At 37.7% G+C, this 21,542-nt stretch overlaps 2 protein-coding genes and 1 non-coding gene across 3 annotated transcripts; 2 read left to right on the top strand and 1 right to left on the bottom strand.

The window, feature by feature from the left end:
* Window positions 1-125: 125 nt before the first annotated feature.
* Window positions 126-13,234, top strand: LOC139958918 (biogenesis of lysosome-related organelles complex 1 subunit 1-like). The gene is made up of 5 exons (XM_071956363.1): window positions 126-340; window positions 3,068-3,140; window positions 5,090-5,222; window positions 9,662-9,746; window positions 10,855-13,234. The coding sequence occupies exons 1-5, from the start codon at window positions 280-282 to the stop codon at window positions 10,863-10,865; spliced, it is 363 nt and encodes a 120-aa protein (XP_071812464.1). The 5' UTR covers window positions 126-279; the 3' UTR covers window positions 10,866-13,234.
* Window positions 10,841-20,476, bottom strand: LOC139958917 (partner of Y14 and mago-like). The gene is made up of 3 exons (XM_071956362.1): window positions 20,029-20,476; window positions 17,124-17,217; window positions 10,841-15,996 (listed from the first exon to the last, which is right to left on the bottom strand). Exons 1-3 carry the CDS (start codon window positions 20,075-20,077, stop codon window positions 15,573-15,575), a joined length of 567 nt encoding a protein of 188 aa, XP_071812463.1. The 5' UTR covers window positions 20,078-20,476; the 3' UTR covers window positions 10,841-15,572.
* On the top strand, window positions 20,317-20,459 carry LOC139959205 (U4 spliceosomal RNA). The gene has a single exon (XR_011789984.1). It is a non-coding gene; the product is annotated as a U4 spliceosomal RNA (small nuclear RNA).
* Window positions 20,477-21,542: the final 1,066 nt, after the last annotated feature.

Raw genomic sequence — 21,542 nt, 5'->3', positions numbered from 1 at the left:
ACTTTAAGGGGTCAAACCTTCTGGGCTAAATGGGGTGAAATCATATGGGACAGGCTCCCAGACTAACAGGTGGTTCCTCTGCGATTACCAAGTTAATTTGGCGTTCCATGACTTTTGCTGTGCCGCTTTTTCGCAAATCCGATTCCTGTATTACTGTACCAACTACTTAGAATTCCAAAACATCATCCAGAGACAACTCCTTTGATTCAACCCGAGCAAAGTGAAACCTGAGGTCTCATTCAGTGCCGTGTAACATTCTTTCGTGACCATACACACAAAATGTTATCATCACTTGTCAGAGAACATCAAGCCAAACAGGCAGCAAGGAGAGACATACAAGGTTACATTAGCGGCTATTATGGCCTGTAGGCTATAGTATATAATCATATGTATGCTTAGTTACACTCATCGTTATGTATATTTGCATGGTTATACTACTACGGCGTAGGCTAGACTTGGCTTGGCCCACCTTACACTCGCACTAAATGCGCCATAGTCCTAACTGCGTGATAGTCTAGGCCTTGATAAATTATATCATGTTGGGAGCATACATGTGCACAAATCCCACCTAAAAGTTTCAAGTAATTGTGATCATGCTATCATTCATATGCCTACATATCCCAGACTGTAATTTGTAAAGTACTTAGCCTAGGCCTATATGCCTTTCGCAAACAAATTGTGTCAGACTTTTCTGTCCATGCAATTTCAATGAATCAAATAAAATTCGTGCATATTTTTTCTATTGGCAAGGCGTTCCCCGTGCAAATATATTTGGTTGAAGTTTTCATTAGCTTTAGGATATTTTATTGTTCATAATCTGAGCACTTGCCACATATAGACTCACTCTCTATGTACATGTATTGTTATCAGGGCCTCACATTTTACAGCAACTCTATGCATCCAGTATGTCAATTGATAAGTTTTGTAGTGCAAAGAACTTGAGTATTTTATGTGCTGATAATGTCCAGGACAAACAGCTTATGTGTTGGAGCTAGACTAGGCCCTTCGGCACAATGTACTCTTCACATAATTACTACTATAGTGATTTTCCAAAGTTGCAAACTTGAATGGTGAAACAAAAGTACTTCAGTCATTCATTGCTATTCTTAAAGGATGCAGAATAGACTAATCTTTGCTTGCTTAAAAATATTTCATTAGCAAAGATTAGCAATACTTTTACTCTAGTCCTTGTAACACTATAACATCCCAATACATGTCTACACTCAGTTTTCATATTGTATGTGATGGAAGACAGGAAGACAAGTTGTTGCGGTCTAGGAAAAGGGCTCTGCATAGGAGTTCCCCCTCCCTTTTGTCAGAAAATTATTTTGAATGGTATCTACACTGGTACAAGATTGTAAGTTAAAAGTATATGCCTTATTTGTACCAGTTGTCAGAATTATTACCAATGTTGGAACAATCCCAAAAAAGGCAAAGTTCTGTGCAGCAGTTTTGTATAATTTGTATAAAATTAAAATACTACTGTGTGTTATAAAACTGCTATGCATATTTGTACTTGTATAGTGATTGACCATTATGCATTACATAGCAGTTTGGGATGCCATGCTGGATAAGGCATCTGCTGATGGTAATGACAGACAAGATTATGATCAACTGCCGTAATCATTTCTGAAATAAATAACAGTGGCATCCAGGCTGAGAAACTTTCATGTGAGAGAAAACAAACATATTCCAACTTGGGTCAAACCATTTTCTATTGCTTCTTTACATTTTTGAAACACTGAATTACTTATTATTGTTTTGCAACTGACTTAATAATTCTTCAAACTGTTTCAGAGGTATACTGGCCTTGAACCTGGGTCTTTTTTGGTTTGAATATATATCATTGACATCTTAAATAACTTTCATAGCCTGTCATAATGAAATATGTTGTTGGTTGCCCTTTTTGTTTATAACAAATATATTTTCACATGGACTTGAAATTATTTTCATGGTTGTATATACAGATATGTGGAATATGTGGAAAGTATTCAATTTGTAAAGTTTCATGCACAAATTTAGCTGAAACTTTGTCTTCTCTGTGTTTCCATTGCTTCCTTTTGAGCACAGAAATTCCAAACATATATTGGCTCATAACTTAAGCTATGCATTTGCAATATTATGGACATCCTCATTCTTACCACTCTCTAAAATACAGTCTAATGTAGGCGACTTTATAAATGGGGACTGGTAGAGCAAGTACATTATACCTACAGTAGGTGTACTAGAAGAAGTAAGAAGGCTTCAATGATCATTACGTTTTTGAGGACATAATTTATTACCGATTCCTTTCTGTTCCTTTTTGCATACTTAAAAGCCATAGCATAGCATAGGATGCCTACTAGTAGGCCTATTGTCTTGGTATCTAATATTGTCAGATGTGCATATCATGGAGCACTTTGGGCAATCTCCAGATTTTACATCAGTGCAATGGAAGCCCATCTTTAAGTTTGCTAGTAAGTCTCAGTTTGTTGTAATCAATTCTAAGTGGAATTTTTCATATTTTTATGATAACATGGGACTGTATTTGTACCTGCTTGGAAGGAGAACTTGTGGGTTTTAATGTGCTTCCAGAGAATCTTTGGTATGTTGGTACAGTTACAAGAAAGCTAAATACTATATTCAGTAACACTTAAATCTTACTGTCAAAATTTATAATCACGTATACTTTTGGCATCTACAGTACAGGTTGATAAACACAATCACTCATACAGTTTCATGAGATGGCATGTTAATATGATAAATTTTAGATATTGTTTGTTGTCATATTAGAACTGCTGGCTTCAGTTGCCATAGGCTGGGTTGAAAGTAAATATATGCAGCTGGGAAAATGTACAATCTGCTTATTATACATGACATATGAAAATTTGGTTAAATACTTTTTCTTAATCTTCCTTATGCACGTGCGTGCTTCACTAAACAAAACAAGATGGCATCTTCTCAAGATGGTGCCTCACTCCATGTAACGCCAAAAGTGCCAAACATAAGGGGGTTAACAACATGCCTTTTATAACTGGTTGTATAATTCCTTAATACTTACTTTAACCTAAGCTTTTTTCTATTTTAGAAAGAAGAAGAAAAGAAGCTATCATATCTGCATCCAACGTAACCAAGGCCTTGGTTGAAAATCTTAACAACAGGTATCGTATCACTTTCCCTCTGTTTAATGCTGCTTAAAACAGTGGTGTGCACATTATTTCAAGGTGGGACTGGGGGTGGGGAAGGGGGTAACAAATCACAATTTTTTTCCCAATTCAGTTTATAAGTAGTATAAACCTTTCTGGAAAGGCCTAATGCTGATCCAGGATTTCATAAAAACTGTAGCCTGTGTGGTCCTTTATGAGTCCTTCTTGCATGTAGTAGGCTCTGGGGGACCTTCCCCAGAAAAGAAATTGTAGACAAAATGTAGATGTCAATTGGTGCTTTCTGAGACCCGTTTGGATGATAAATTTGATCTAAAATTAGATCTTAATTAGATCTTTAGGTTGTGCAAATAAAAATTGAAAATATTGTGTGAGTTTGGAAAGGGGGTGTACAACCAGCACACCCTTCAATTATGACTTAACATTTTTCCCCTTCCTTCCCCCCTCCCCTTCTTTGCTGTGAAGGACTAGATCAGCTGGGAGTTTGAAAAGAATATTGTTGCTTGAAAGTGGCATCCCTCCCAATGTGAAATCAGATCTCATGCCACTGAGTTCTGTTTGTTGAGATTATTGTAAAGGAGACACAAACCCTACCATCATTAATGGTCTATGTGATAGTGTCATGAACAACTTCCACCACAAACCCCTCCCTCCCCACCTCCACAGCCAAGGAGAAACACAAACCCTACCATTATTAATTGTCTATGTGATAGTGACATAAACAACTCCCACTCACCCACTCCCTCCCCACCTCCACAGCCAAGGAGACACAAACCCTACCATTATTAAATTAATAGTCAAGTGATAGAGATAACTGTCATGAACAACTCTCCCCACCCCCTCCGTCCCACCTCCACAGCCAAGGAGACACAAGCCCTACCATTATTAAATTAATAGTCAAGTGATAGAGATAACTGTCATGAACAACTCTCCCCACCCCTTCTCCCCACCCCTTCTCCCCACCCCTTCTCCCCACCCCTTCCCCCACCTCCACAGCCAAGGAGACACAAACCCCTAGCATTATCAATAGTCAAGTGATAGAGATAACTGTCATGAATAACTTCCTCAAACGGATTAGGAGTTAAACATAAATATAATGGTTTTTGCACAAAAGGTTAATGACTTGATCAAGTCTACATATTATGACATCATTGAGCTTCATGCTTTAATTCTTTATGTTTTTCTTTACTTATGACAGTGTTTATCGTCTGTAATGGGTTTCGAAGATGTTGAATTTAAATTAAAGAACCTCTTTGAGATGACATTGGTTTCAGTGTCAACACCTTTAATAATAATAATAATAATAATAATAGTAACACTTTTAGCATTCTACCTTGAAAATATGTAAAGAGAACGTAAAAGATTTAAGATCCTAGTAGCACAATGACATGTCAGACTTTCATAGTGAGGGCTCCCAGCTTCAAAGTACAAGCTTATAATTAGTATTGTTACTTTATAGTACCATATAGGATACTGGACATTGATACCAGTAATACCAATGTACCATGTTAATTGAACACCAGAATTGATAGACTTTATTTTAAGGTTATGACCAATCATTGTTGAGATTCAGATTGCTGTTGAAATATTGAAAGCACACTTTATTGTTAGAGTGAGAAGAGAGTGAAAATCAAGTGAGCTACTATAATAGTACATGGATGACTAATAGAAGCATTAGATGATTATGGTTATATTAATTACTGTTCAAATCATCTACACCATGGTAATTGATTTGTGTATTCACTATAACCTAAATTTCATTGTTAACTGAACTTAACTCCCTCTAAATTCATTCAAATTTCACTCTACATTCGCTCTTAATTCACTAATTTTCAAAAATTATCATATAGTTGCAGCTGTTTTCAGATAAGAATATCACTATATACCAATAAGTAAAAACTAAATCAGTGTTTTTAAATCGTTTTGTGATATTTTTTCTCCTACAGAGTGGCGATAGCCTACAACAATGAAAAGAAGTTGGATGCAGAAGCAAAGCAGCTACAAGCTAATGCAGCTCTCTTTGCCAAACAGAGTATACAGTGGTTACAGCTGATTGAAAACTTCAATCAAGCTCTCAAGGTTGGCAGCTTTCACATCACTTTACCTTTATTCTTGCTGCTAACATTTGGCTGTTTTGTTTCTTAAAGATGGATCAGCTTCCCTACAGGTCTCTGCTCTCTTAGATTTTCCGTGCTTTGTCTTTACTGTACCTCATTGTTGTATAGTTAGTTTTAGCATCATCTTTCTCTTGCTATAAAGCAAACTACAAAAAGTTGAAATGAAATGACATTTGATATATATGGACATCAGAGGGGAACATGACTCTGGCAGAATTTGTCATTTGATTCCCACCACAAAAGGATGACTTTAAGTGTGTTGGATGAGGGCTATTGCTTGAAAAATAAAATAGCATCAGATCGTCTACATTGGTCTGCACTGGTCACTGGGCTGATACAAGGTATCTGCATATGGCCGAGTAAATGCCATAACTATTGCAGTTTATGTATCCGAAAAGGAAGATAATCTGGTTTTAAAAACACTTTCTATATTCTGATAACTTCAGATTATATTCTGATGCAAATATATGATGTTCAGTATTCAATGTATTTCATTTCAATGAGAGTAATAAAGTACATGCCTATCAAAAGGAAAAAATCAATTTTTAAAAAGAACATATTTCATAATGACAGCATCCACATCACAATGTGCTGCATATTCTTGAAAACTGTAATTCTATTTTGCAGCAGCATAATGGAATCAACATTATCAAAATATCCACTAATTGTACAGGGACGTAAATTTAAGATAGAACGAAGGCTTATAGAGATAAAACCCAAAGTTACATGAACCACAAAGGGCTTTATGGGGATCCATGACATCATAAAGGAGGGCCGGGTAGGGAGTGGGTAGTCTTGGGTTTCAGTGAAGCCTGCTTCCATGCAGGGGAGTCTGGGGGTTCACCCCAGAAAAAAAAAACTAAATAATAGTTAAGACATCGAATGGTATCAATTCTAAAATCCTATGACTCATTATCTGAAAGGTTAATTTTTTTTTTCTTCAGTTCTTGATTATCTCTGCATTGCATTTGATTTACTACTGATAGGTTCCATATTTTGTTTCTCTGAATAAAAAAGCATGTTTTAGAAGACATGTTAAGTTGCGCAAAACTGTTAGTTTGACTTGAAACTTTAGACACATGTTTCATTAGAGCTCTATTTCACTAATTACGGGCAAACTTAGAAATATACATACTTCTAGTGATCAGCTTATGGTACTGCCATACTACTGTTGATGATTCTGGTAGTATACATCTCTCATAGCAACAGCTTGTCAATTTTAGCAGAACCAGAGAGGACTGGTAAAACAGCACCCTCTTTTGATTTTTGGTTTCGATGATAATCGTAACCTTTGCATTCATGATGGCGTATGTGTTTATGGGTGTGTGTGTGAGTGACGCCCAGCTTGTAAACACGATATCTCAAGAAGGGAAGGTCAGACCAATCTCGTATTTAGTGTGTAGAAATACCACATTGAGTACAAGAAGCCTACTGTTTTTGATGGAGGGAAAAGGTCATTTGGGGTCACCAGGGGTCAAATTGTGAAAACCTTATAATCGCGATATCTCTATACTGAAAGCTTGGCTCTAAATGTAGTGTGTAGAATTTATCATATTGAGTTGAAGAAGCCTATTTTTTTAGCTCATACCAGCATGCTGGTGTGAGCTATTGTTAAAGTGCGGCGTCTATCACTCTATCATCCTATCACTCTATCACTCTATCCGTCAACAATTGGTAAAACCACTCCCACTCGCACAGTGTTTGATGGAATTTCATGAAACTTGGACACAAGGACCATTGGGTATAGGGCCATCAGAGATGGTCCGAAATTTGGTGTCAAAGGTCACATGTGGGCCGTAATGGGCCATTTTGTGGAAATACGCAAAATGCTTCTTCTCCTACAGATTCCATGGTACAATGTTGAGGGTTTGTCACGATAGTACTATGGAAGTTTTACCTTCAGGGTGTTCATGAATTTGAGATCAAAGATCAACTAGGGGTCTTTTGTGGCCCGGGCCGCGGCCCTATATTTTCAAATTGCTCCTGTTCGTACAGTGTATGGCCAGTTATAATGAAACTTGGTCACAACGTTCCTCGGGATGAGAGTTACGAGGGTTGTTCGGAAAATTGAGGTCAAATGTCATTTAGGGGGTCATCGGGGGTCATTTTTTGTAATATTTTCAAATATCTCAATCTCCTCAAGATTTTGATGGATCATTTTCAAAGTTGAACTGATGATTGTTGGATTGTGTATGAATTAGGTGATGCCTAATAATTTTTGGTCAATAGTTAATTAATTACAATTAATCCCCATTGTTTAAGAAAATCTGAGCCTTCACCTTTTGCCAAAGCTCCTTTAATTTGTCTCCCAGTCTCTGCAGTGTTTGTGGTTAAGCTCTGCAGAGGCTGTTAGTGGAATTATAGCAGGACTGGGAGTTGTTATTAACTGTCGAACTGTAAGCATGAGAGCCCTATAGCCAATCAGCACTTGCCGATTCTTAGAAGTCTTTGAGCCTGAGGTATTGTAGGCAGCCAGCCACAATTTTGGCAAGGAGTGCTTCAGGTCTGCTCAGGTAGAGGGGAGAAAGTTTAATAGGGTAGGTCAGTGGTATTGTTTGAGAGAGTGGGTAAAATAGGATTCAAAGGGGGAAAATAGGAATTATAGCCAGTGGTGTGGCCAGGGGAAGCAGGACACTTCGCCCAACAACCATTTCGCCCAACTGCCATTTCGCCCAACCAGCCTGGTCATTTCGCCCAACCAGCCTGGTCATTTCGCCCAACCAGTCTGGTCATTTCGCCCAACCTTGATTAAATATGATATTTCAAAAGGAAACGTTCGGGAATTGTTAACGTTACAGGATACGAACCGAATATTAAGGAAACTTGAGGATTGATCAGTGTGTTAGGTTTGATAGTAAACGTTCGAATATTAAGGAATATTAAGGAAACTTTACTTTGTCCTTTACTTTACTTTGTATAACTTTACTTTGTATAACTTTACTTTGTATAAAAAGTCCTTTACTTTGTATAACTTTAGTAAGGAAACGTTCGGGAAATTTTAACGTTACAGGATACGAACCGAATATTAAGGAAACTTGAGGATTGATCAGTGTGTTAGGGGTTAGGTTTGATAGTAAACGTTCGAATATTAAGGAATATTAAGGAAACTTGAAGTCCTTTACTTTGTATAACTTTAGTAAGGAAACGTTCATGAATTTTTAACGTTACTAAATACGAACCGAATATTAAGGAATCTTGAGGATGGATCAGTGTTTTAGGGGTTAGGTTTGATAGGTTTGATATAGTAAACGGTCGGGAATTGTTAACGTTACGGGATACGAACCGAGTATTAAGGAAACTTGAAGTCGTGGTTAAATGTGATTACATATGTGGTTACATTGATAAAGTGGTTACATTGATTAAATATAGTAATTCCATTTTATATTTTTTTTTTCAATTTAATAAGGAAACGTTCGAGAATTGTTAGTCAGTAGGATGGATCAGTGATTTAGGGGTAAGGTCTGATAGGTTTTTATGAAGACCGATTCCCCTGTGTTTGTATAATAATATAACTTCCACTGTATGCGTAAACGCCTAAACTAGTGTAATCCTCCCATTATACCCAAAATAACTGCTCAGACTCCGATCGATATCGAGCGGACCTCACTTTTTTATTTACCTATTACGAAGTAACCTAACCCAAAATAAATCAAATTGAACTAGTGGAATAGAAAAAGTAATATTATTCTGACTGAATATTAGTAAAAATAAGGTTGGGCGAAATGACCAACAAGGTTGGGCGAAATGACCATGCTGGTTGGGCGAAATGACTATGATGGTTGGGCGAAATGACCATGCTGGTTGGGCGAAATGACCAGGCTGGTTGGGCGAAATGACCAGGCTGGTTGGGCGAAATGGCAGTTGGGCGAAATGGTTGTTGGGCGAAGTGACTAGAAAGCTGGCCAGGATTCTGCTAAAGGAGGGGGGGGGGGGGTTATCCCTCATGGGCCCAAAATTGGTGGAATCTGAAAAATGGCCTGAAATTTGGTGGGCCATAAAGTTTAGTGGGCCCTACATTTTTAAGCTCGAAAAGGTATGAGCTTCTGCACCATTGGTGCTCTAGTTTGGTGGACGTCATTTGGGGTCATCAGAGGTCAAATCGTGAAACCCTTGTAAACATGTACACCCTCACTAAACATTACGTCAGATTCATGAAGAAAACTGCTCATGTTACATCATCGAAACCACAATGCATTTTTGCATTCTGTTTTTTTAGCATTTGGAGAGTCCCATTTTTCACAAGTTTCATTTGGTGAGCAGTCTAGAAATATATCCTGACTTGATCAATCACAGTATTATATGTAAGCATGATTAGGAAGATATGGTAAACCAGTAGATAAACAGTGACTGCAATGTCATTAATATCAGGGTTTATGTTCTTTTTTTCTTTCTTTCTTTCAGGAACTAGGTGATGTTGAAAATTGGTCAAAGAGTCTGGAATCAGACATGCAGACTATTGCCAGTGCACTGGAATATGCTTACAAAGGTAAATTATTGTTAAACATGGCTTTTACAGTGGTTTAACATACGTCAAGGATTTCTAAGGACATATCCTCTTCTTGTTACCTTACGTGAGCATCCTGGTGGATTTGTGTTAAAAAAATGCCCCGTTTTATTTGGTAGTTCCAACCAAGTTCAATAAGATATCTTTTGGAATTATTGATCAAGGATTTTGGGCAGGTGGTGTGGGTGGGGTGTGGGAGGGGTAAATTGGATGTGCATAGCATTCCTCAGCTGTTTTTATTTTTAAACTATCACATCTACCTGATTGGTCACATCTAATTGGTTTACAATTTACCTGTGTCAGCACCTCAGCCTTTTTGCAAGTGTAGGTGTAAACTATTCAATGCCAAAGGATGTATATCGACTTTCAAGTATGACTTTTAGTTTTTCCGTTGTGATCATTGATGAGCCATGGCGACTAAAGCCACTAAATTTCAAAAGTAAAGTGACTCCAACAAATTCATGAATGTCTCCCCCCCATAGAGGTAAGGCATTCACCAGGGTCAACGACTCAAGCCAGGAAAATCCGCACTGGTAACGATTCAACTCGACATTAAGATGAAGTGAATTTTATCAACTCGTGGTGGTGTTACAGCTAACTTGAAAGTGCGAGTTGCAAATGCAAAATACAACTCAAATACTTGTCAAAACTGTAAAATTGGTCTACAAATCCAGGATATACTGTCCTTGATTGTAAACCTTGGTCTGTCATTGGCTGTGGTACATTTTGGACAAGAGTCAATACTAATTCCCACAACATTTGGATGTCATTTACTGGACTAGACAAGTTTACTTTCACAGCATGAAGGAAAACTTATAAAGGCTTGGATATTGCCAATTTTACTTCTGAATGTGTTTGATTAAATATTTGTACATAAAAATTTGTCTTTAGTGACAAAAATTATTCTAAGCTTCCACTAGTTACTCGTTTAATAAGCCTTTGTTGTGCTGAATAGTCCTGGAAGAGTTTCTTGATTTGTTCAGTAAATTATTTTACTTGGGAGTGATACTCGAATAGAATTCATGAAATTCTAAGAAATTAGTGATACTTGGCAAGAACCTGCTGTAATGTTTATCTTTTTCTTTCGCAGATACCGGTTGACAAAGGTTGTGTTAAAGACTGTCACGTGACAGCCTTCATATAAATGGTGACTCAGCCCTGTACAAATGTAATCGGAAATTGTAAAAAGTAAATATAGTCAGTTTGAGGGTGATTATGACAACAGACCATTAGTACTTTTGTAATCAAGAAAAGGGGAAAAGTCACAGGGAAGAGTGGTGCTAGAATTGTTTTCAGGAGGTACCATTATGCTAACAAGGGAAGAGTGGTGCAGATGTGTTCCACCCATCATCACACATATATAGGGCAATATCTCTCCAACGCTTTCCTTGGTCACTGCTAGAAATGTTTTCAGGAGGTACCATTATGCTGACAAGGGAAGAGTGGTGCAGATGTGTTCCACCCATCATCACACATATATGGGCAATCTCTCTCCAATGCTTTGCTTGGTCACTGATAGAACTGTTTTAAGGAGGTACCATTATGTTTACAAGGGAAGAGTGGTGCAGATATGTTCCACCCATCATCACACATGTATAGGGCAATCTCTCTCCAACGCTTTCCTTGGTCACTGCTAGAAATGTTTTCAGGAGGTACCATTATGTTTACAAGGGAAGGCTGTTTGCATCAAGTATAAGAGGATTATCAAAGCTTGGTCACTGCAAGAATTGTTTTATGGAGATACCATTATGCTTACAAGGGAAGGCTGTTTGCATCAAGTATAAGAGGATTATCAAAGCTTGGTCACTGCAAGAATTGTTTTATGGAGATACCATTATGCTTACAAGGGAAGGCTGTTTGCATCAAGTATAAGAGGATTATCAAAGCTTGGTCACTGCAAGAATTGTTTTATGGAGATACCATTATGCTTACAAGGGAAGGCTGTTTGCATCAAGTATAAGAGGATTATCAAAGCTTGGTCACTGCAAGAATTGTTTTATGTGGATACCATTATGCTTACAAGGGAAGGCTGTTTGCATCAAGTATAAGAGGATAATCAAAGCTCGGTCACTGCAAGAATTGTTTGAAGGAGATACCATTATGCTTACAAGGGAGGGCTGTTTGCATCAAGTACAAGAGGATAATCAAGGAGAGCATTACAGAAGTCTTCAATACATTTATATCACTAGAAATGATCTGCTTCCAATGCCGTCTTCAATACATTTATATAACTGGCAGTCATGTTTCCAATGCCATTCTTAAATTCAACCTGCATTCTCTTTGTGTTATATCCATGCTACGGATAATGTAGCCATAATCTCAGACAGTGTGGCAGTCAGGCCTGAGGAGAGGGGGTTCGGGGAGGAGCCGCAGCCCCCCACCCCCAGAGCATGGGGTCAATAAGGGAGCCTGGGAATATGTGAGGGGACCCTTCCAGAATATGAGATAAAGGATAGTATACTCTGAATTTGGTTTCAAATATGATTAATACCTACACAAAGGGTTGTGGGCGGACATAAAATAAATAACTAGACGTGAATGGATTCACCCGAGTACTTGCTCTTTGATGTTTATTTGAAGAAATGATGTACCACAGCATGGTTTCATCAACTGCAAACTTATACTACACTTATTCTTGGTTGGTTCGGTTGGCCAAACAGGAAAAAGGGATCCAAACGGCTAGATGGTACCACAAATTCTGTGTAGACTGCCTTGCTCTATCGATGTCATGATGAGTGTTTGTGTTTGCAATTCTAGGCACAATATCATGAGTATTATCATGTCAGTAGATATTACCGGCAAAAGAGAATGCTATATTTAATGTGTAGTAAGGTATTGACTCTTTGTGGTTTATTAAGCAAATTTATGGTTTTTGTGTCACTTTAGTAACCTTAACCAATGTTGATGTATCAGAGGTAAGAGACTGCCTATATAATTTGATTTATTTAAAAAAAATTAACATTGCTAGTAAGGTGAATCCATGAAACTGGTTTACCGTAAAAAAAAAATTTCAATTAAGAAGTGGAACAAGTTAGATTCAATTTTTTTTAAATTTTCCACCATTTGGAGATGGAGCATTTTAAGTATGTCATTTTAGAAAGCGATAGATATGGTATATTCAACATGCAGGCGGAAAAAGTGTATGAGTTGAGATCTGTTTTAGCCAACTATTAAGAAGTACTTTTTAATTAAGGTTAGCAAGTAATGTTGTGAGGAAGAGATGGCAAAATAAAATTGACATCACAAACACAGCATGCTTTTCAAGGGACAGTCATGAAGGATTGTGAATGATTCAAGGTTGTGTAGATCTTCTGGAGGTAACCAGTAACATAAGAAATAAGAAACCTTCATACAAGAAAGTATGCATTGCATGTCATCTGGAAATATATTAAAACATTTCTGGTCATTAATTGTTTCTTAGCTTTATTTTTAATTCTTAGAGTAACAGAATAAAACCCGATGGATTGGAACCTCTCTTGTGTATTATCTGCCTTCCTTGTATGTCTCTCTCATTTCAAAAGTCAAACAAGAAATCTAGTTTCTGAGTAAGGAAATATAAAAATTGTTTCACAAGTCTGCATGGTCAGCTACCATTGCCAGTTTGGTGTTTTTAAACACCCAAAATGACAAATTTGTCATTGGCCTGATGCAAATTGGTCTACACCTGTGTATGTTCATATCAGAGACTCCCCCCCCCCCCTTCCCCTTATTGCAATGAATTGTAAACGCACACAACTCCAACCCCACATATACAGGTTGAAATGTCAAAATAATTATATATATGGTGTAATAGTTGGCCGATTGCAGCACAGAAACTCTGGCAACCCTGTTCTCAGCCCCAATTCTCTTGCACGGTTGAATTAGACCCATGATCACAGCAATGGTATGTCTAGTGCAGTATCATTTCTGAACACTATTTTGGAACGTGCACACAATTCACAGATTCAAGTACCTAGATAACTTGCAGACCATGAAGCACTGTATCTGTGTTAACTGACGATACACAATTCACAGACTCAAGTACCTACAGTAGATAACATGCATATCATAAATTACTGCAATTGTGTTAACTGACGTACCATACACAGATTCAAGTACCTAGATAATGTGCATATCATAAAGCACTGCATCTGTGTTAGCTGCCCATACACAATTCAAGTACCTGCATAACGGTTATCCAAGTTTTGATAAAGATCTAATCCAGAGGGATATTTCAAGGCTGTTAATCACACTGAGTTGTCTAACCTCATTACCCTACCCTACCCACCCCCCTCTCCCCACCCCCTCTCCCCAACCTCATGAACAAGCAAACTAGCATTTGTATATAACCCTGCTATTTCTGTTCAATTAACTAAGTGCTTACTTGGAATAATGCAATCTGTCATCAGACATATCCATGAATTTACATTTATGTACGTGGGAAGATTAAAACTCTCCAAATGTAGGATGCCATAAGGATTATCTTGATGAGATGATCTTTATTTTTCAGGAAACTCCCATTGCAACATAGGACCTGAATTGAAGGCTAAAATTTGTGTTAATGGGTATTTTAATTCAAAATTTCTTATGAGTCTTATGAAACATTAAATTATTACACAGGCTCTATTTCTTCCGGTTATCCATGATTGTCCTCTCCAGGCAAATTTCAACACTCAGTCTCCACAGATTCCATTAAAGGGTGTGAAGACTCGCGCAAAAAGAAACGTCTAATGCCTGTAATCTGACCTAGTTTCAAATGAGGTGTAACAGAAGTGCGAGACACCACTATTGATCCCAGAAAATACGCACACAGCTAGCTACCTTAGGTAATTAGACACTAGTGTACAGTCAGTACATACAGCTGCGGTCAATACCCACAGCACAGTGTACAAACGATACAGCCATGTACATCTCAGGTCCAGCTAAAGATAACAAGGTATCACGTTTCATTACTGTCTGCATTTTGTAGCGACAAGCAGAAAACTTCACTTGCAAGCAACGGAAAGTTAACTTTTTCAGAGCGCGGTTGGGGGCGAGTCTTTAATGATTGCAGTGTTTTCAGATTTGAGTATAAAAACATGTAGGACTGTTACATTCAGTCTAAAATTTTCTTTGTTATGGAAAATGTTGACTAAACTTTACACTCTTGAACTCTTCCCTTTTACCAAGGAATGGTCAAAGAGATGTAACAGTGACTAGTTGCTGAATGAGTTGAGCCAATCCAAATCCAACCAAAATTTATTAGTTTGAGTTTCACAAGAGATGATACTTTCATTCAGGAAAGATCACTATGGCAATCTTGACAGAAGTGGTGACTTTATTTGAATATTACAATATTTTACTTAATATTATGATAATCTGCTACTCATATCCGTCATCCACCATCTCCTACCATCCTCCTCAACCCAAAGAGTTCCGTCAGATTATGATATTGTGAAACCAGGAAGACAGGATGAAAAAGTAAGCCCCTTCGAACAACCTTTAACAACAATTAAAAATAGTACAACATTTCCTCTATTTCGACCATCAATCTTGGGCAACCACCTGTTGACGACAGTTCCTAGAGGTATACTGTGCATGTAATACTTCCATGCACCTACCACGTCACCATGTCAATGGTGTGGAAACAATGGAAGAAACTGCTTAACTGGAAGTACCACGTGTTATCTTTCTCATACTGTCATTTCTTCATTCTCCCCGTGATATACCTATCTAGTCTCTACGGTGGATTTGAATAACAAACCCAGGTACACTGAATACTGCCGAGTATCGCTACGATTGCAATAGAATTCTCCACAGCAGAGATCACCCATTGGTGCTTCATTGGTGTCATTCATTTCTTTCTTCTTTTGCCTCTAATTCTCTCAGTTCCTCCTCAAATGCCGCCTTTCGTGCTAATTTGTCCTTTTGTTCTTGGGCAGGAATGACTTCGCCCGAATCTACCTTGGCCTGCAATTCTGCTATTTGTTTCAGCTTTTTCCTGACGTTTTTCAGTCGTTTCTGTAAGCTGCTGGTAGTTCCTTCGCTGTTGATGTCCGCCTCTTGCATTTGACTAGAGAGGTCGTCGACATTCCCACTCGCGTTGTCTTCCGTATCTCTCTTCTCCTTCTTCTTCTGTTTCCTCTTTTCGTTCTTCTTTGAGGCTTTGGATATGTTTTGAGATGCTTGTTTTTCCTTCTGTTTGGTATCTAAGTGTACCCCGGGTGGTAGAGCTGGTTTGCTATTCATCCATTGCTTACCTTTGCTCTCATATCTGATGTTGAAAAGAAAAACAAGAACCATGAATGAAGGGCATCAAGGCATGCACATTTCCACTTGATAGACTTCCGATAATTAAGTTGGTTCTGGTACGTATATTCTGGAAAATAGGCACTGTTGAACTCAAAATGGAATACAATAATACCTCACATTGCTAGATGAAAATTGCAACACCATCCCTTGTTGATATATGTTTATATCTATATTAATATATGAACACTTACATACTCTAGGCATGACTGTTCCAGGTGGCTTTGCTTTGTCAGATATATAATCCTCCACTACTTCAGCAGTTCTATCACAGTGTGTTGCCTTTGATGTTATTGTGGAGCATTTTGTTTAACAGCTTTACTATAAAAAGCTGTTCCTTTGTTTTCCAGATGTGACTGAAATTTGTCAAAATGTTGCTGTCATTTTTGTTTTGATATCAAGGTTTCTTAAGAAAGCAATATTTGTAAGGATATTATCTTCCGCTAGCAAATTTCAAAGCTGAACAAAGACATCTCGGCTCTACAGCCATTGATGATGCTACTCTATCTACTCATAATTCCCAAACTTTGTATCTTAACATCCAAAATATGGCAAACAACTTACAGCAACATCTGAAACAGTGAAATGTCAGTAATACGTAGTGCTTTCAGGCACTGAGAGATGTTCAGGGTGCAATAGGTCCAGCCTGTTTCTCACAGATCAGCTCTCTTTTTATAGGAATTCTTTTTAAACACAACAAGTACACACTTGAAGTTTGAAAACAACTGAGAGAATTTCTGTTCAAACATCAATGGTTTTTACTTTAAAGGGACTATATATCACAACCAACAAACTTGTTACATTAAGTTAAATTGTCCATGGTTCTTTTTAGTCTGACACATTGAGAATATTTTCCGGTGGTTTGGAATTACCATTTCTAGGATACATAGTTACATATAGCTTTGGGACAACCTTTTTTTTCTTCTAATGTTGCTATAGTGACAAAAGCTGTACGAGTAAGTATAGTCTTTCCATGAATTTCAGTACCATCAACTGGTTCCTGATGCTCACTTTGTAGCCACTCTAAAAGAGCAACCTTCCAAGAAAGACAGTGCTGTCAATACTGGTTCAAGTACCGCAGTACAAACTTACATGGGAACCTCATCTTGTGGGATGTATCCAGCTTTGACCCTTCGTTCTTTGCGCCAACTTCCATCAGGTCTTTGGGTAGCAGGAATGAAAGTGCCTGCAAGATAACAGTGTTTCAAGACGGTGATGTTGTTTGGTAAAGTACTGTACCTTTCATTGAATGGAAGGCCTATATAACTTGCAGTGGTGTATATTACTACTGTATGGTGTCAGTCAATATTCAGATTGCAAGGATAAAAGGTGCTACTGTCATATAAGAGGGTCTAATAGCATAGGCCTACACTACAGGCTGCTTTAAATGCCCGGGTGAATGTCACATTGTAGAATTTAATACAAACATGCCTTGAAAATGTACATAGTCGATTTAATTTGAAGAGTTTATTTTCTGAATGACTAGAGCATCCTGTAACACTGTGTTACCCACATATTTTTCATCATTGTGATATGTCCCCAGTTCAAGTCACTCCAAGATTAATGTATGTGGTCCAGTTACAGAGTTGTTGACAATTGACAATTCATAACCATGGACGTTAAATATGAATCTAAGAGACTGCCTGCAGTCAGCTTGCAGGTTTGATAAGCCATTGAGGCTTCTTCGCGAGTTCCTGCTTGCAGGAGGAACTAAAATACATACATGTGCTTACTGTGGCTGGTTTTTACTAGATCTGGCAAAACTGGCTTGATCCAATTGACTATGTCAGGTTACGTGCCAATGCATGACTCAGTTGGACTTTCTGGTTGAGTTATGACCAAAACACAACGCACCAGTGATAACATTCATAACATTAAAAGATTTTTACAACCCACATGTATGCAGAATGGTCATTGCAAACATCTTTAGCAGACATGTATTTATATCTGTCAATTATTCTGAGAAATGTCATGCCTAATTCATTTGTCCTTTGCAGCAGGAAAAACATTAATTACCAACACCTCCCCCCATCCCTCAAAGATGTAACCTGTAGGGAGGTTGAAAGAACTTAAAAAGACCTGTATTTCACTGTGAGTATATAACTTAACAACTAAATACAAGAATGTTGTACTGCCCTAAATCGTAAATTTCATATGCATTACAAGACTACACATATTGATACATGTGAGAGGCTTCCAAACCTTTATTTGAACACATGCACAGGGTAACCATATGTTATCTGAAGGTAGGGGGACAAGTTGTAATGACCTGGTATGGTCTCAGTGAGGGGATACCCTCTCCTCTCACATGGATTTGGCAGGGTACGAGTGAAAATGATACTCAGCATTGTTCATTTAAAAGTGCATGTCAATTGATGTAAGATGAGAACAAATGACTTTTACCTCGCTTGTGATTTTTTGCTCTACCACTTTCATTTAAGTTTTAACTTCTTTTTCGAAACTTCACAAAATTCCAAACAATTTTTCAATTTGATCAATCCACCTAGACAATGCCTGGACTCTAACACAACATCAACATGGCATGTCTCGTGAAATCCTGTTTGGTAACCCTACACTTACAGTCCATTGTTTATATGCGAGCTTGTAAACATGTGTGTCTGTACTTTGGTTGGAACAATCTCCGAAGTGAGGCTATTAAAATAATCCCAGGTGTTAGACTGTTAGTTGTTCCTTTAGGTCAGATCAGTTCATTTTATATTTCATTTTTCACACAATACACAAATACAGTACAGATGAAACATGAAGGGTACAGTACAATTAAGTCTTGTTGTGAACTGAAAAACCTTGTGGGCTTGACAAGTAGATCACTCCCAAAATGAGAGAAATGAAAGTAAACAAAAGTGAGACATTACTACGCATAACCCTACCCCCTCACCAACCACGAAGAAAACAGGTTACACTTTTGAAGTATATTTGAAGTTGACGTCTGGAAGAAATAACTGAAGGTTTACGGATTTTCAAATACATAGGTAATGGAACAGAATTTTAGTCTTCTTATGAACAAGGATATAAAACAAGTTAAATGCAGGTAGTATGCATTACTTGTATTATGACAGTGAATACAGGTGTTAGTTACATAGAATGTAGGGCAAGAACTGCATGGGGAAGAGATCAATGTTCAACTAGTATATATAAATTAATGTGAGATTATCGAGGGCAATAACATTGTTTAGCTTAAGTATGTTCAGACACAGAGTGGGGATTATGGCAAATAATACTATGGTATGAACAGAAGAAGTGATGCAGCTCACTGCTCTCACTTAGGTACAGTCCATTAGCTGATTTTGGAAAAGATTGAGGGGTCTTGGCCGAGTTACTGTAGGTCAGCCACCTTAACTGAAGGTCTTTTTCATTCATTTCATTATATATTTGATCCAATCACAAGAACAGTATACAAACAACAAAGTATGTTAACACAAAGCGGATCAGGATGTACAAAAATTAACCAAATTCCTGTAGCCCGAAGGCCTGTACACCCTTTAAAAGAACATAGAAAAAGAACATAGCTAAGCTGTGTCAAAACTCAAATTCAGTTTTTAGGTTAGTATGACTATAACTTATAAGTTAACAATTAAGTAGAGAAAGAATGTGTTCAGATTGCGATTGGCGATTGCACTTTCGAATAGGTTCTAAATAGGCATGCCTTAGTAGTATATATTATTCTTTTGCTGGACGTCGTTTGGTTTGTAAAACTTATATATGTGTTGTGCACACGAAAAGGCTCTTTAAGCACACTCGCGGAACTAGCCCACATGTAAGTATAAGTCCTACAGTTCATATGATTCTATGATAAGTAAGACTGTACGAGGCATTTGTGAAAGCACTTGATTGTAATGGTGTAAAAACGTGTCTTATTTTCAGTATGGAGAACTCCCTTTGAACATTTTGCAGAAAATCAACCACTTTATCGTTGTTTCTACTTTATTTGGTGTTTCCATCCCTTAAATAATGCAAAACGAAGATATTTTATACGCACCTCTCTCGTCCGTAACGTACTGTGCCATGTTTACCTCATGAATACTCATTAGGGCAGACGTATGGAAATTTGAGGGTTGATTCTTATTTCTCTTCAAATTACTGCTTTTTAAGAATTATTTAACCCTCAAACTCACACTAATACATATAAAAATATGCGATTTGTACAAAAAGTACAATGAAATTCTTCTGTTGGAACCCAAACTAGCCTAAATTATTACAAAATGCACTAGTTAATTGTACACAGCGCACAATGTATTACTTAAACTTAGTCAATGCAGAACACAACATCTTTGCGCAGAGGCGATATCGTAGTCAATGAGGTTTATCCGAGACGCGATTATTGCTAATTGAAAACTTATCCCAATACCCCGCAATGACGACGTGAAATATCGTCGGCATATGCAATTTTTCTCGGCTCACATAGATGGGCTTATATCAATCTCAAACTAATAAGAAGTTCCCAAGGTGATTAATGCATACTGGAGCTCACGACTAGAACTTATTCGTTAATGGTGAAGTGCTTCTTGTAGCTTACTGCCTGGTATTTCTGAAGCGTTCTATGAGAAATGAACATTCAAAGGGATATTCTGGTAGCTAAAGTTGACTGCTTAGCAAAAAACTGCTGAAAATGTTCAGTATCTTAGCGAGAAGACCATACCGTCATAGCATTTTGTATCCAAAAGATATGATATTTTTCAACGTTTGTGATATTTTGTACATGCATCTGACAACAGCAGAATGGATGATGACCTTAGGGTATTTCGGCTAAAAATGTCTTTATGTTGCTATATTATTTCTTAATCATTTATTATCATTTATATTTGGAAAAGATTATTTCTACAAAACGGTACATTTTTTAAAATTCAATTATAAATACAGAAAAATGAAAGTTTAAGTACACAGAGAAGAGAGAGAGAGGGGGGGGGGGGCAGAGAACAGCTATAAGCAAGCACTCCGACTGCATTAAGTTTCAAGGATAAATCAGCCAGTAGCTTATAATAGCCTATAGTAAAGCTATTGATGAGCATTTGCCCAGATGACATCATAGACTCGCTATACTGTGATGCAACTTCCTGGGGTAGTTGAAGACTTAGTCAGTCAAACTAAATATCTTGAGTTAGGAACAAGATATTGAGATGGGGTTTTCAAGTAGAATATAGAGAAATAGAACTGTCAATACGTTTGAAGAAAAAGTCGCCCAGGAAAGAACCTGGGCACGAAAACCAAACTACCGAACGACTGATCCGCTCTCAACCCCAGTCCCCTTGCATCGGGACTGTGACTGTGCATTACCTTATAATCACAGTTCAGCTTAATTGCAAGGATATAATCTATACAGAAAGTGCATATCCATGAAAAAAGGGCACCTTTCCTACGCATATATCCTTCACAAAGCAGTATACATTTCATACTGATATCTCCTAGCGAGGTATGGATAATGAGGATCTTAAGCGTATGGGAAGAGGGCGCTGTCATATGTGTCCTAACGGTTCCGGTGGGCAACATTCGTTG

This window comes from Apostichopus japonicus, chromosome 18, assembly GCF_037975245.1.
Source record: "Apostichopus japonicus isolate 1M-3 chromosome 18, ASM3797524v1, whole genome shotgun sequence".
NCBI lineage: Eukaryota > Metazoa > Echinodermata > Holothuroidea > Aspidochirotida > Stichopodidae > Apostichopus > Apostichopus japonicus.
Note: the sequence above shows the minus strand (reverse complement) of the source record. Positions and strands in the feature narration are given on the sequence as shown.

Bases quoted from the DNA above. Each gene is read 5' to 3' on its own strand.
- LOC139958918 (XM_071956363.1), top strand. From the start codon at position 280: ATGTTATCATCACTTGTCAGAGAACATCAAGCCAAACAGGCAGCAAGG. The intron at 341-3,067 runs GTTACATTAGCG...TTTCTATTTTAG, and splicing joins AGCAAGGAGAGACATACAAG to AAAGAAGAAGAAAAGAAGCT. The intron at 5,223-9,661 runs GTTGGCAGCTTT...TCTTTCTTTCAG, and splicing joins ACTTCAATCAAGCTCTCAAG to GAACTAGGTGATGTTGAAAA.
- LOC139958917 (XM_071956362.1), bottom strand. From the start codon at position 20,077: ATGAGTATTCATGAGGTAAACATGGCACAGTACGTTACGGACGAGAGA. The intron at 17,218-20,028 runs GTGCGTATAAAA...GTTATCTTGCAG, and splicing joins GTACGTTACGGACGAGAGAG to GCACTTTCATTCCTGCTACC. The intron at 15,997-17,123 runs GTAAGTTTGTAC...TTTCAACATCAG, and splicing joins CCACAAGATGAGGTTCCCAT to ATATGAGAGCAAAGGTAAGC.